Genomic DNA, 16,722 nt, shown 5'->3' on the forward strand with positions numbered 1-16,722 from the left:
TCGTTAGCACCTGACTGGGACTGCTAACGACGCGCCATGCCGTCGTTAGCAGTCAAGGGGTTAAGTGGCGAAGCAAGCGGAACATTGTAAAGGGCAATTGCTTGATTTCCGAGAGATTTAAAAAAAAAGTGTCCCTCTTTCACATTTTGAAATGTTGGGAGGTATGGTACACTATTCACAGGAAAGGAGAATAATCGCTGAACCGATATACCGCAAAAATGACAGTATTGCTCCGGGACTTGAGGTACCCAAAGCCCCTGGGATTGAAGGGGTTAAATCAATGTCTTTATTTAATTTAGTTTTTTTCAATCATTTTGAAATACCAGATAAAAAGAGTTCTGCAGGTGTGTAATAACTAACCCCGGCCCTCAAAGCGGCGTAACTTTCAATACGAGTCTTCTCTTGATCCTGAGTTTTATGAACTTCATAATCTGGAGGGAGGGTGGCACTGTTCACAACAACGTTTCCTTCCGGTTTTCAGCTAGTCTGAAATTGGGTCAATGGGATGGGTGTTATTGCAGAAATAAAATTTTCCTGTGCACATGATTTATGTTTGCTGACAGCTACCGCGTTAGTAATGAAACATCATTCTTTAAGAACCGCCATTCGCAAATCAGGGAAATGGGGACAGTAAAGCAAACACTAACGCAGGAAACACAATGGGCGAGGTTACGCCTTTAATATACGCCGCATCAACAATAAGAATTACCCGATTACAATGAGGCCTTGGCTTGTATAGCAGCCGAATACTTGTCTCTCCTGTCAAACTGCAGAGGCGGGGCCAAGAGAAGGAACTTTGCTTCTCATCCGTACGTAGTGTTGGTCGGGTTCTGTGTTTAACGCCGGTTACAAAAAACATAGCGCATAGAGGTTTGCGAGTTATAAGTGCTCTTGGCAGGTGGTAAGAAGCAAAAATATTTTCCGTTTTTTTCAAAACAGTTTAGCGACTGTTATGCAGGGAAATGTTGTAGAAGGTATGTTTTTTCCTTTGAACTCAAAGCCAACCTAGAGTGGGCTGCTCTGAAAATAACAGAGCCGTAAATTGGATACACAGTATAGTATAGTATTTTTAAATTATATTAGCAAATAGTTATTCACATACTGAAAAAAATATTCTTCAGTATGTGATACGTGCTTGGGTAGCGAAAGGCTTGGCAACTAAGAAAATCCATGTACCTTGCTGTTAAATTGATGTTTCAATAAATGTGATACAAATATTTAATTATCTACCATTATGTGTTTTATTTCAGGTACTTTTAAACCTTATATCTATCATTTTCTGTGAAAGAATGTTCCCTAAGACTTCCAGAGTGCATGAATGGAAAGAGGTGCCCAGTAAACATACTCTTCTCAAAGACACAGTAAGAAATGTTCCAAGCATTCATGATGAAGTGCAGGATTTCACAAATGGCAGCTGCCTCAGGAACACAAACATACGTTTGGAGTCTGACTTTTACAATCAAGCATGCCCCAATTTGGCAAAGGCTTTATTAGGACAGGTAACTGTTTTTTAATTTACCTCATATATATTTTTTGCTTATGTGATTACACTGTCAATCCGCTCACTTGCCTGGAAGTGATTTTTGCTCAACTCGCGTGCAGTTCCAAATCAGTGGTCGAGCCATTAGATTTTTTTTTATTTTTTCTGGTAGTTTTAGTCGAGTTTTAAAAAAAAATATGGTTTGATGGGTGTAAATTGAATTAGCAAGGACAGAAGTAGCAGATATGGAAAAAAATGGTTTTGAAATAGAAATATGCTCCTTGTGCTCAAGCCAGATTGAAAGCATCTAGTACTCAGAATTTTGATGGGCCCTTTTATGGAAATAAAATAGACGGAATCTTAACTCCTCGTCCATGTGCACTCGATTAAGATGACATCGGTGGTAGGCAGATAATACATCAGTACAAAAAAAGTTATTATACATGGGGTGCCTTAAATCATCTTGTTATTAAAATATGCAGATTCAAATAGAGTAAATAACACAATACCTTTACTTTTTCCTCTCACTGATTTCTGTGTTTAGAAATGCTCCCATACTGCGGGGCTGGTCAGCGATATATGTAAAAATTATGTGTCCTGGAAAACATGGCCGATGCAGTCACCCTAATGCCCCCACACCTTTGTGTATTGCAAGAATGCTCTCCTCCTCCCTTTTAGTATTATGTCAGCCCTGGCACCCTTGTACCTCCAAGGGAAAGCAGAAACACAGCAGGGTCATGTGATGTGACCTAAATTGATGTGACTTGCTGGGTTCCTGCTTCCCCTTGGCAGTACAAAAGATGTTGCTTGCACAGTTAAGCTGCAGGGCCCCTGTGGAAGTGATCTGGTTACTAGAGTGGCAGGCCCGGTTGCATTCGCGACCCCTGCGATCGCGGTTGCTGCATGCTTTTGCCTCACATTAAAGACGTCCTGGCGCCCCCGGACTGGCAGGACCACAGGAGAAATCTCCTGGTAGGCAGGAGCGGCCATGAATAGGCTTATTTTCAGGTAGGGGCTTGGAGCTGCAGCTCCGTCAGCCCCTATGTTGAACCGGCCCTGCTTCGACTTATTGCCCTGTAACTTGCAAATAAAAACATTGTTTATTGGTTTATTTGTTTTAAGGTAATTATGTTCGTATTTACTTTGTTACAACCGAATAGTTGAGCAGATAAGTTTTGCTCTGTGTATGTGTAAAATGGCTGCTGCCAATAGCCTAAATGGCCATTGCAACTGATTCTGACACCAATTCTAGTAACCAAAATGGTCACTGCGCATGCCCAAAACTTTGCATACAGACAGGGATACGAATCTTCAGATGGATCCAACCAAAATATTATTCAATATGAATGTGCACAGCAGGCTGCATGGAGAGCGTTGGAGCTGTAAAAAAGCTTATATATTATATTTCTTGAATCCTTGGGTCAAAGTTTACAGCAGGTCTGATATTATTAGTGTTTAAAGGATTTAAAAAAAAAAAAAAAAAAAAACATTTTCCCCCCAGTTCAGTTGTCCTTTCAATCAGGCATCCACTGCCATATTATATATTGAAACATAGAAAGTGACGGCAGATAAGAACCATTCAGCCAATCCAGTCTGCCCAACCTCTGAATACTTTCCTTAGTCCCTGGCCTTATCCTATATCTAGCTTAGCATTATGCTTGCTTAAATGTCTTCACTGTGTTAACATCTACCACTTCTGCTAGAAGGCCATTCCATGCATCTACTGCCCTTTTAGTAAAGTACTATTTCCTGATGTTACATTTAAACCTTTGTCCCTGTAGCTTAAGACTGTCTTCTTGTTGTGGTAGTATTTCTCCTTTCTAAATAAACTCTTTATCGTGTTGATTCCCTTTAAGTACCGTATTTACTTATAAGAAGACACCCCCCCAATTTGAATATTAATTTAGAAAAAAAAAAGAAAAAGCCGGAATATAAGACTACCCTATGAGAAAAAAGTTTTATTAGTAAATATTAAATCACATGTAAGCTATTTTTTCATATTTAATAAAAAAAAAAATATGATTAAGAAAAATGCATTTTTTGGTTTTATTTCCTTTTAGTTGCCAACCGGCTTGCTACTCTGCCCCCCAGATATGCCTTATACCTCCCTATGTGCCTTATGCCCCCTATTTGCCCTCCTGAGTTACCAATGCATCCCTAGACTTGTCCCCCATGCTCCAGACTCCCTGGTGTCAACTGGGGCAGAGGATGGACATCTGCACGATGCGTGCAAACTCTGCTGCTACTCGGGACTTCTGCTGGGGCTTCTATGAATGAGCACCAGAAGGTCATGTCATGCTTGCTTTCAGTCTTAGAAGCCCCGGCGGAAGTGCCGGCAGCAGCGGAGGTTGTCTGCACGCGTCGTGCAGACATCCACTGGCTGCCAGAGAGGAGGATCCCAGTCCCCTGCAGCGCTGCAGGAGATCTCGATCTTAGTCTATTTGAAGTCTGATTAAAAGACAACCTTGAATATAAGGCATGGGGTATTTTATCAGAGGATTTGCTCTGAAAAAACCTTGTCTTTAGGGCTGCAACTAACAATTATTTTAATAATCGATTAGTTGGCCGAAATATTTTTTGATTAATTGTATAAAAAATTTTTTATTTATTTTATTTAAAATAATGTAATGAACAAACTGGATGAAGGTTAATAGGTTTTAATACTTAGTTATTTGTAAATATTAATTCATATGTTAAATATGAAAAAAATTGTTAATAAAAACTATGAGGGAAAAAAGCCTCTTGTTTATATTTTCTTTTATTTGCCAAACTGCCCCCCAGTTATGCACATCTGACCCCCAGCTTGCCACTTTGCCCCAGATATGCCTTATACCTCCTATGCCCCAGATTCCACTGTGCCCCCGGTATGCCTTATACTCCTTATATGCCAGTGATATGCAACTGAACCCCTCTGATATACCTTATACCCCAGATATGTCTTATGCCCCCTGATATGCCTAATATTGATATGCCTTATACCCCTTTATGCCACTGTGCCCTCTGATATGCCTTATACCTTCCAATATGCCACTCGCCCCCCATTTATGCCTTATACCTTCCTATATGCCCCTGTGCGCCCTGATATGCCACTCCGCCCCCCATAAATGCCCTACACCACCATGAAATTCGTTATACTCCCTGATCCACCACTCTGCCTCCCCCAGATATGCCACTCTGAAATTCATTATACCTCCCATACACCACTCTGCCCCCCTATACACCACTCTAACGCCCCCAGATATGCCACTCTGCCACCCTGAAATTCATTATAGCCCCCATACACCAATATAACTTCCCCCATACACCACTCTGCCTCTCCCCCCCATACACCACTCTGCCCCCCCCATACACCACTCTGCCTCTCCCTCCCCATAGACCACTCTGCCTCCCCCCCATACACCACTCTGCCTCTCCCCCCCCATACACCACTCTGCCTCTCTCCCCGACTCCCTGGTGTCTTGTGAGGGGTGAACCTTGGTTGCTGGCTGGCACTTTCACTGGAGCTTCATAGAAGCCCCAGCGGAAGTGAAGGGGAGTAGCAGAGGTTGTCTGTGCTGATGATCCTCTGCAGGAGACCTAGCTTCTCCTCTGTCAGCCGGTGGGGGTGTGCACGATGTGCACAGACAGCCTCCGTTACTCCCCTTCACTTCCGCAGGGGCTTCTACGATGGACCTCCGATGAAGGTCATGTGATGCTGGTGCTGCATCGTAGAAGCCCCGGCGGAAGTGGAGGGGAGAGGCGGAGGTTGTCTGTGCGCATCGCACGGACACCCACCGGCTGACAGAGAGGGGAATTCAGGTCCCCTGCAGCGCTGCGGGGGATCTGGATTCTAGTGTTATAATCCGATCTCTATTTGAAGTCAGATTATAGAAGCAGAGGAGTTTTTCAGAGCATCTGCTCTGAAAAAAGTTTTATAATCGATAAAAATCGATTCAGCCAATCGGTTTTCATTATCGACTATTGATTTTTCTTCCCCATTTCTTCCAGGATATGTTAAGATTCTTTAACCTTTCCTGGTAAGTTTTATCCTGTAATCCATGAGCTATTTTAGTAGCCCTTCTCTGAACTTTCTCCAATATATCTTTGTCCTTCTGTAGATACGGTCTCCAGTACTGTACACAATACTCCAAGTGAGGTCTCGCCAGTGGTCTAGGGCTGCAACTAACGATTATTTTAATAATCGATTAATCGGCCGATTATTTTTTCGATTAATCGGATAAAAAAAACAATATGCAAATTTTTCGTTTATTTAAAAGAATTTAATGAACTGGATGTTAAAAAACAACTTAAAATTTACATTAACATTCTTATTTTGTTATGATGTAATAAAAAACAATATTTTCAAAGTACAAGAACCCAAACACAATATTTATGAAACAAAATAACCCCAAACATTCTGAAAAGAGGTGGACTATTACTGTTCAAGAAACTTTGCCCCAGCACTTTGCACTTTGCACCCTGCACTTTGCACCCAGCACTTTGCACCCAGCACTTTGCACCCAGCACTTTGCACCCAGCCCTGGCACTTTGCACCCAGCACTTTGCACCCAGCACTTTGCCCCAGCCCTGGCACTTTGCATCCAGCACTTTGCACCCAGCATTCAGCACTTTGCACCAGCACTTTGCACTTTGCACCCAGCCCTGGCACTTTGCACCCAGCACTTTGCACCCAGCCCTGGCACTTTGCACCCAGCACTGGCACTTTGCACCCAGCACTTTGCACTGTGCCCCTGCACCCAGTCTCTAACTCTGCCCTGCACCCAGCCCTGCCCCCACATTCTGCCCTGCCCCCACACTCACACTCTGCCCTGCACCCACTCTGCCCTGCACCCACACTCACACCCTGCCCTGCATCCCCACCCCCACTCTGCCCTGCACCCAGTCTCCCACTCTGCTCTGCACCCACACTCACACCCTGCATCCCCACCCCCACTCTGCCCTGCACCCAGTCTCCTGCCCTGCACCCCCCACCCCCACTCTGCCCTGCACCCCCACCCCCACTCTGCCCTGCACCCACACTCACGAACCGCTCTGTGCGAATGGAGCCACTCGCACAGAGCGAACCGCTCTGTGCGAATGGAGCCACTCGCACAGAGCGAACCGCTCTGTGCGAATGGAGCCACTCGCACAGAGCGAACCGCTCTGTGCGAATGGAGCCACTCGCACAGAGCGAACCGCTCTGTGCGAATGGAGCCACTCGCACAGAGCGAACCGCTCTGTGCGAATGGAGCCACTCGCACAGAGCGAACCGCTCTGTGCGAATGGAGCCACTCGCACAGAGCGAACCGCTCTGTGCGAGTGGAGCCACTCGCACAGAGCGAACGGCTCTGTGCGAGTGGAGCCACTCGCACAGAGCGAACCGCTCTGTGCGAGTGGAGCCACTCGCACAGAGCGAACCGCTCTGTGCGAGTGGAGCCACTCGCACAGAGCGAACCGCTCTGTGCGAGTGGCTCCATTCGCACAGAGCGATTCGCTCTGTGCGATCCGTGCACATAGACATGAAGAATACTTACCTCCGGAACGCGTCACATCCGTCACGTAGCTAAAAGAAGGCGGAGACTGCAGAGCGTGTAGCAGAAGCGGGGAACGCTCGCGGAGGTAAGTAAAAGGAGCCGAGTGCTCCAACAACGAATTGATCACTCGATTAATCGATAACGGAAATCGTTATCGATGATTTCCGTTATCGATTATTATCGATTTTATCGATTCGTTGTTTCAGCTCTACAGTGGTCTTTACATTGATATAAGCACTTACCTCTTTCTACTGCTAATACCTCTCTCTATACAACCACGCATTCTGCTAGCATTTCCTGCTGCTCTATTGCATTGTCTGCCTGCCTTTAAATCACCTGACATAATCACCCCTAAATCCCTTTCCTCACACGTTGAGATTAGGACAGTATCAAATATTCTATATTCTGTCCTTTGGTTTTTATGCCTAGGGGCGCTTGTAACTCGCAATCTTAATAGCTCAAATAAAAAGCAGATACGGAAAAAATATAGTGTAATAGAGTAAAGACACTTGGGAACTTCAGGAACAGAACTTCAATGGTTACACTCACAATGTGTATGAACCTTTTGAACCTCCAAAAGCAACTCCTTGGTGTGTGTGTCAATCCATCAATCTCATGGACATAAGAAAAGAGAAATATACCGTAGGATGATATCTTTCTAAATCAGTGTACACGCAATAATAGGATGCACTCACATTTAGGTAGATGTACCGCGCTTATCAGATGTAAATCTTGGAGTTGTGATGGTATTTGATGAAGTTCTGGATCTGGAACTTGTAGGTCATCAATTTCTTTGAGTCCTGGTCAGGTGGTTCCTCTGTGAAACACAGAGGAACCACCTGACCAGGACTCAAAGAAATGGCAGTGTTTATAAATTGTTTTTAAAGTGCAAGTGCAAGTACTCCGGAAAATCAAATAATAATTAGTTATAAGATATGTGTTGTTTAAAAAATACAATTCATAATTTTTGTTCAAAATTCATCAGAAGATAATTATGTGTGCCATGATCAAATCAAAGGAGTAAATCAATAAATAATTTATATCGGGACTCAGCCCTTAAAAAATAAATAAATATGGAGTTGTATCTAGTTAGTACAGGGAGTTGGGAATGTACTAAAACAGATAAATAGATATAAATAATCCAATAACAATAATTAAAAGCTGGTAAAAATCGAAATGCTGTAAGCAAAAAAGTCCTCTACGCGTTTCGCCAGTGCTTCGTGGCTTCCTAAGGAGGTATGTATGTTCGTCTGTGGTGTGCTGCCTTTTATGCTCCCTCGGGCATCTCATTCCTGTGCGTCTATTCGGAACTCGATGGTGTCGCGTCATCGCATGAGTCATCGTATCTTCTGTATACGTTGCGGCTGGAGTGTCCATCTGCCTTTTCAGCATACGGAGGGATTTTGTGACGGTCCAGTTTGTCTTTCTCGATCCCCCTTTACAAGGACGGGACATCGTGTACCCGGAAAAGATAAGGATGTAAATAATAAATAAAAAGTAGTACCATAGTCCATCCTATGATGTGTGTGATGTGTATTATTTTCTATTGGAAATCTATATAGAAACGGGCGTGTTATAAACTGATGTAAATCTATATGGCTTAACTCACAAGATCAGGCAATGTCCTGCTAGAGGGAAGATGATCTATGTTCTCAGGGAGGGAATAATATATTGATGAAGAGGTGTATATATGATATCAATATATGAAGGGGCAACACAAAAAAACTATGGAAAAAAAAACAAGAAAATGGTAGAGAGATATCGCCTTATAAATGAGGAATGTAAACACCATATAAACAAGGTGAGTAAGGCAAAGGTAAGTAGGTAGGAAAAAGATGGAGAAATCTAAATAAAAGATAATATATCTATTTCCAAATTTAAACCCCCCTTTTTGTAGGTTTTTAATTTAAAAATCCATTCCGTTTCCCTTTTGGAAAGATGTTCGATATTGTTACCCCCTCTCCAATAAGGGGAAACCCAATCAATGCCGATGATTTTAAATGTTTCTAAAGAGAATCTGGGACATGAATTACAGTGTTTAGGTACACTGTGTTTAATATTTTTGTTCCTTATATTACCTAAGTGTTCCAAGATATGCTCTTTTAAAGGTCTGATGGTTCTTCCGACATATTGTAAACCACATATGGTTGTAAAACCATATATAGATGATATTCTCATCATATAGGGAGGGACTTTGGAGCAGTTGAATACATTTATACTATATGTCAACAATAACAATTACAACCTCCAGTTCACTTCTAACATACAACAAACACACATAGAATTCCTTGATGTAGAATTATTCACTGAGAACAACATAATCTGTTCAAAAAATTTCACAAAACCCACTGACAAGAATGGGTATATAGAATATACTAGTTGCCATCATCCATTATGGCTTAACAATATAACCAAGGGACAACTCATGAGGGTCAAGCGAAATTGTTCAAAGCAGGAGGACTTCCTCCACAAAGCCAATGATATAACACAGAGATTTCTGGGAAAGAATTACCCTACTGAGAGGTTACAGAGCAGCCTTCAGCAGGTTCAACAGATGGACATAAATCAGCTATTAGAAGGAAGAAAAAAAGACACCAAAAAAAGAAAGATTTTAGTTTCTCCTTCTCCACTAGATATAATTCACAGGCACACAAAATAAAAAGAATAATAGGGAACCATTGGCATATACTGAAAAATGATAGCGTCCTAGGACAAATATTACCGGATAAACCACAGGTAATCTACAAAAGAGCAGACACCCTAAAAACAATCTTAGCCCCAAGTGTACTACCAAAAACGACCAAACCACGTAGCACCGACAACTTTTTAGGGTCAAAACCAACAAGCTTTTTTTCTTGCAGACACTGTAAAATGTGTACACATTTACCCAAAAAACTAATAGCTTTATAGGTAACAACACTGGTATGAAATACGACATTAAAGATTTTATTAACTGCAACTCTAAAAACGTTGTATATCTCTTAGAATGTAATTGTGGTTTACAATATGTCAGAAGAACAATCAGACCTTTTAAAAGAGCGTATCTTGGAACACTTAGGTAATATAAGGAACAAAAATATTAAACACAGTGTACCTAAACACTGTAATTCATGTCCCAGATTCTCTTTAGAAACATTTAAAATCATCGGCATTGATTGGGTTTCCCCTTATTGGAGAGGGGGTAACAATATCGAACATCTTTCCTAAAGGGAAACGGAATGGATTTTTAAATTAAAAACCTACAAAAAGGGGGGTTTAAATTTGGAAATATATCTATTATCTTTTATTTAGATTTCTCCACCTTTTACTACCTACTTACCTTTGCCTTACTCACTTTGTTTCTATGGTGTTTATATTCCTCATTTATAAGGCTATATCTCTCTACCATTTTCTTGTTTTTTTACCATAGTTTTTTGTGTTGCCCCTTCAAATATTGATATCATATATACACCTCTTCATCAATATATTATTCCCTCCCTGAGAACATAGATCATTTTCCCTCTAGCAGGACATTGCCTGATCTTGTGAGTTAAGCCTTATAGATTTACATCAGTTTATAACGTGCCCATTTCTATATTGATTTCCAATAGAAAATAATACACATCACACACATCATAGGATGGACTATGGTACTACTTTTTATTTATTATTTACATCCTTATCTTTTCCGGGTACACGATGTCCCCTCCTTGTAAAGGGGGATCAAGAAAGACAAACCGGACCGTCACAAAATCCCTCCGTATGCTGAAAAGGCAGATGGACACTCCAGCCGCAACGTATACAGAAGATACGATGACTCATGCGATGACGCGACACCATCGAGTTCTGAATAGACGCACGGAACCCAAGTAACGAGAATGAGATGCCCGAGGGAGCATAAAAGGCAGCACTCCACAGACGAACATACATACCTCCTGAGGAAGCCATGAAGCACTGGCGAAACGCGTAGAGGACTTTTTTTGCTTACAGCATTTTGATTTTAGGTAAATCAAAATTTTATTGTATTTTCAAACAACAGAAAGGGGGGGAAAAAAACAAAAAAAAAGGGGGGGGACATAGGTAGCATCACAGTAGGTTACAGGAGTAGTTCCCAGCACGCCGACGCGTAACAAAGGAAGGGCAATAATGAAAGGCAATGACAATATCACACGAAATGACATATGCAATACCAACGGATCAGGGGGCCAGGCACATGTCCAGCAAAGTGAGGATACAACAATGAGGAAAAATAGCAATCCTTAGGGTTGCACAAAGGCCCAGGACCAACAGGCCAAACGTGCGATAGACATGCATTTAAATGGCCAGAAGTAGCCAAGAAAAGTTAGGAAACTTAGATGCTGGAACTCTGGTAATTGGTGCACCCGTCATGATACATTTATAAGGTTAAACTAAAGTAGTTGCCCTTGCATTCCGGGCTCCTTGCTAGTATTTGGGTTTTTTATGTAAATGACATTCTAGTGAATATAAGGGAACAAACAGTACATAAACAGAAGGGGGTGACACAAAATAGAAGCACGGTAGTGACATGGACCGAGCCCACAAGCAGAGTAAGGCTCAAGTTGGCAGTAAAAGCTACAACCCAAATGCCTACCCCTCCACATATCATGAAAGAAAACGTACGATGAGGAGTAATGTGGTACTGGAGGCAATGGAGGCCAAGATCAAATTTGGAAGCGCCACAAGTCCATGTCGCCCTAAAGGTACGCTGTGTAAAGGTAGACAAACCAACACATGCGGAAAGGAAGGAGGGAGGGGGGGGATAAGAAAAAGAGGGGGGGAGAAGAGAGTAAGATAAGCAGGTAGCGAGAAAATCAAGATTCACTGTAGAAGTAACGACGCAAGCACAGGAGAGGAGAGGAAGGAAAGCCAACATGCCCACGTGCCCGTGTACGCTTCCATCCTGTCCGACGCTAGGTGGATCAGTTCCTCTAAGACCCTGATCTCCTCCACTCGCGAAACCCACAGACGCAGGGGAAGGGCTACAGGACGCTTCCAATAAAGCGGTATAAGACTATGAGCCGCGTTGAGAAGATGGCGGAGGACGGATCGCTTCATAGAACCCAGTGACCTCTCAGAGTGAAGGAGGAGCCCAAAGCACGGGGAAGGCGGGATCGTCTCACCCGAGATTTCCCCCATACAACGGAAAACCCCAATCCAGAAGGGCTGGAGCTTACTGCAGCTCCACCACATGTGCAAATAGGTGCCACTCTCCTCTCCGCACCTCCAACAGACAGGATCACTCCCCGGCACAACCCGGCTTATTGCCTCGAGTTCTATACCACCGGGACAGCAGCTTGTAGGCCGTTTCCTGATAACGAGTCGCAATAGAGCATTCCTTCAGCCACTGGTGCTCCGAGAGCGATTCCCTAAGGTCGGCCTCCCAGCGTCCCATGAATACCGGAGGGACCACAGAGTCTCTTTCCAATAGTATGCGATAAATGACAGAGATTCCCCCTCTTGGGACACAGGGTCGTCGGACGAGTTGTTCAAATGGGGTAAGAGGTCTGGTAAGATGATGCTTGCCCGGTACTGACCGGACATAACGCGCTATTTGCGCGTAACGAAAGCGCTGCAGCATAGTGCCTGTGGCAGCAGGGGCTGCTCGTTCAAAAGGCAAGGGAGCGGAACCATCCCACATGGTTGCGTTCGGAGGCAGCGTAAGAGAGTCAAGATACCCCCTCTCCAGTCCCGGGGTGAAATCCGGGTTCCCAGCAAAGGGGGTAAGCGGGGAAGGGAAGGAGGAAAGCACACCACCAACCCGCCGTCTGCGCCAGACCCCCAAAGTAGCCCGCGCAAAAGGGTTCGGGCAAGCGGAGGGCTGAAGGACCCTGGAGCGAAGCCCCAGACAGCCGGCGAGGAGAAACGGCGTGTCAGATTGCTCCATGTCTATCCAAAGCTTAGAAGGTGGACTAAACTTCCATTCAAGCGTTCGCAAGAGATGAGTAGCACAATAGTACCCGAAAAAATCAGGCAGCGAGAGTCCCCCATGTTCTTTCAAACGTGTGAGCACCGCATAACTCAACCGAGGGCGCCACCCCCTCCAGTGGGTCACAAGCGTGCGGAGCTCTGAAAAAAAGGAGCTCGGAACGACCACCGGCAGTGTCTGAAAGAGGTACAATATCCTCGGAAGGATGTTCATCTTAACTACACTAACGCGCCCATGCCATGAGACATGGGAAAGATCCCATCGGCGATGGTCACTTCTTAGGCGTTGCAGAAGACTGGGGAAATTTACCCTGTAAGTGGAAGGGAGGTCCCTCGGGATCCAGACTCCTAGATATTTCAGAAGATCACAACACCATCTGTATGGGAAGGAAGCGCCAACAGCGCGTGGACAAAGAAACATCCATGACATCGGACTTGTCAACATTGATTTTAAAGTTAGAGAGGGAACCAAACACCCGCAACGCATCGTGGACGTGAGGGAGAGAGACTACCGATTGTGAGATCACAAATAGTAAGTCATCCGCATACGCTGACACCTTCAGCTCACGGCCAGAACAGGTCAGGCCGTGGATGCCGGGATCACTCCGAACAGCCTGCAAGAAGGGCTCCAAAGTGATGGCAAAGAGGAGGGGTGATAAGGGACACCCTTGCCGGGTGCCGTTGCGGATTGAGAAGGAATCCGTTAGAGCTCCATTCAGTCGAATTCGCGCAGATGGGTCAGAGTACAGCGACATGACCCAGTGGAGCCAGAACCGACCAAAGCCCATAGTCCGGAGAGTCTGGAACAGAAAGTCCCATGCCACCCTGTCGAACGCTTTTTCGGCGTCCGTTGACAAGAGGAGAACCCTCTGTCCCGTCGCCTGGGCAACGTGGATCGAATTTAACGCTCTGTTAGACCCATCGCGACCCTCCCTGCCCGTTATGAAACCAGACTGATCAGGATGAATCAAGGACCCCAACACACCCTGCAGCCTAGCAGCCAACACTTTAGCAAAGATTTTTAAGTCGGTGTTCAAGAGAGATATGGGCCGGTAGCTCTGACACAGCAGGGTGTCCTTTCCTTCCTTAGGCAGCACTGCAATCGTCGCCATCAGCGAATGGGGGTGTAAGAGTTCCCCCAGCTGTATATCATTAAGGAGATTCGTGAATGGAGCCTTCAACTGTTCCCAGAAGGCCCGGTAGTACCGCAGGGGGAAGCCGTCTGGTCCCGGAGCCTTGCCCGTCATCATCGACTTCATTGCTGCCCACACTTCCTCAGCCCCAATCTCTTCCTCCAGCGCCGTCGACTGTTCCACAGTCAGTTTACGGCAAATATGTTTCTCTAAGTAGTCACGTATGAGAGATTCCCGACTGGTGCCAGAGGAGCCAGCCGCAACGTGAGCAGCTCAAGATAAGTGCGGTCATTGCAAGTGCGTTTGTGTAGAGCATCCACATCCGCTATACGCTGAGAGAGGTCAGAGATCTCCTGGGACCGGAGTTTCTTAAGGTGAGAAGCTTTACTGATAAAGAGCCCCCTGACCGTACACTTGTGAGCCTCCCAAACAGCGGGGGAACGCACCTCCGAGTCAGCATGATCTAGGAAAAAAATGCGTCAGTAGCTCAGAGACGCCTGGACGGCATCGTCATCAGACAGGAGGGAGTCATTAAGGCGCCAGGAGGTAGTAGTTGGCCTGTAAAGGTGTGCCTGAAGTCGCAAAGTCACCGGAGAGTGATCCGATATCTCAGCACCGCCAACAGAGCACCCCTCTGCTTGGCCCAGGTGGTAGTATTCCATCAAGAACAGGTCAATCCGGGAATATGACCAGTGCGGAGCAGAGTAGCAGGTGAAGTCCCGTTCACCCGGGTGAAACGCTCGCCAGCAATCAACAAGCCGGTACCGGCGCAAGATGGAGTTGAATTGTTTGGCATGGGGTGGCGGCATAGGGGACGAGCGTGTGGTGGAGTCTGCCCTAGGGTCCGGGGCAACATTAAAGTCTCCCCCCACAATTAAAATTCCTTCCTTGAATTCCATAAGGATACGGAGGATACGGGACAGGGCAGAGAACTGCCCTTTGTTGGGAAGATAAACCGAAGCGAAAGTAAACATCTGGTCGTGAATAGTACCCTTGACAAACGTATACCTGCCACCAGGATCTACCTTAAGAGTAGACAAGAGAAAGGGAACACGGCGGGAGAGCATGACAGCCGTGCCACGTGACTTAGAGTCCGAAAAGTTACTCGTGTATATCTGCGGGAAGGCCGGATGGCGAAACGGAGGGGCACTGCCAGCGCGAAAGTGGGTTTCCTGGAGGAATACCACCGAAGGGTCTGCTTTGCAGAGGGTCCGAAAGACCCTCTACCGCTTCTCCGGTGTGTTAAGGCCCCTGACGTTTAGGCTAAGGGCGACCAAATTCGTCGCACGAAAGACAGTGGCCAGACGGGGCATGTTGGGAGGTTAGAAAAGCGAGCGAGGGCGTAAGAGATGCGAGGTGAAGAGAGAGGGGAGAAAAGGAAGAGAAAAAAGAAAAAAAAACTAAGAAAAAAATGAGGGATAGGGAGGCGTGAAAGGAGGGGAAAGGCAGCGTAAGGTGGGAGGAGGGAAAGGGAGAGGCACCTACTAACTAGGAAGGAGGGTTAGGGGAGGACGCACTACACGGGGGGGGGAAATCACACAGAACACAAACTGGAACTAGCGCAAACAGCAGTTTTCGGAAAGGGCGGTGGCAAAAAGGCCAGGCACCCAAACAAAACGGATTCCGACCTGCTAGGGGGTTATAGAAGCCCCGCTCAGAGCAGCAGCAAGGTGGAGAGCGTAAAAAAGAATTGAATTGAAAAGAAAAAGAATAGAAAATAAACTCCACATTACTCCGCAGCCATAACTTACATATATACCGTATTTGCTTGATTATAAGACAAGGTTTTTTCCAGAACAAATGCTCTGAAAAATACCCCTCGTCTTATAATCGAGGTCATCTTCTAATCAGACCTCATTCTGCTTCGGCCGTGCTGCTTACCGGGCTTTGATCGCGAGCAACGTCTCTGCTATTAGCAGCAGGAAACAGGAAGCTAGCACAGTCCTCACATAACTCTACCTCCCCCCTCCTTCCTCTGGGGGCGGGGCCAGAGAAGTTTCTCGCACAGCCGGGCCCCTGCAGAAGTCTGCGAGTGGGAGATCTGCAGTTCAGGTAAGGGGGTGGGGGGGGTTTGAGCGTGTGTGTGTATGTGTGATTAATGGAATGAATGAGTATTTAAATGTTTGTGAATGAGTGTGTGTGTGATAGCATGGATGTGTAAGGGGGGTGGGGGTGGTAGCATGGCATAGGGAGGCTGTAATCACACTTCTAACATCCCCAGGTTCCAGCATGTACTGGCTGCCTTGGCTTGATAGGAGTGTGATTGCTGTTAGCAGTATATATATATATATATATTTTAGTTTACATGAATTAATATTTACTAGTAAAACTTTTTTCCTATATGGTAGTCTTGTATTCAGGATTTTTGTTTTTTTTCCTAAATTAATATTTTGATTTTGGGGGGTCGTCTTATAATCGAGCAAATACGGTATGTTCAGTGAACTTAACCATCCGGGAACAGAACTCAAACCATAGCGTCAGTTCGATACGCCATTTCTATATGCAGAAAAATCACGACAACCCCCCCACCACCCGACCTGCATGAATTACAAAGGACAGAGTTAGGAGGAGCACGTCGGTGTAAACATGAACGGAAAAGTACAGGAGAGAAACATTTAATAACAATGGCCCACATGGTCAAGCCCGTGGGATTTAATTAGGCGCAGCATGG

General features: G+C 45.2%; 1 protein-coding gene across 2 annotated transcripts in view; it reads left to right on the forward strand.

Annotated features, from left to right (window-relative positions):
• The first annotated feature begins 528 nt into the window (after nucleotides 1-528).
• MPG (N-methylpurine DNA glycosylase) overlaps nucleotides 529-16,722 on the forward strand; it is a 77,048-nt gene continuing 60,854 nt past the window's right edge. Inside the window, exons 1-2 of one of the 2 annotated variants that reach the window (XM_053472126.1) lie at nucleotides 529-570; nucleotides 1,251-1,499. In XM_053472126.1, coding sequence (XP_053328101.1) covers nucleotides 550-570; nucleotides 1,251-1,499 — 270 coding nt within the window. In that variant the 5' untranslated portion in view covers nucleotides 529-549. Of the gene's footprint in view, nucleotides 571-610; nucleotides 902-1,250; nucleotides 1,500-16,722 lie in introns of those variants that run through there. The other variant, XM_053472128.1, reaches the window with a different exon arrangement.

This window comes from Spea bombifrons, chromosome 7 (genome assembly GCF_027358695.1).
Source record: "Spea bombifrons isolate aSpeBom1 chromosome 7, aSpeBom1.2.pri, whole genome shotgun sequence".
NCBI lineage: Eukaryota > Metazoa > Chordata > Amphibia > Anura > Pelobatidae > Spea > Spea bombifrons.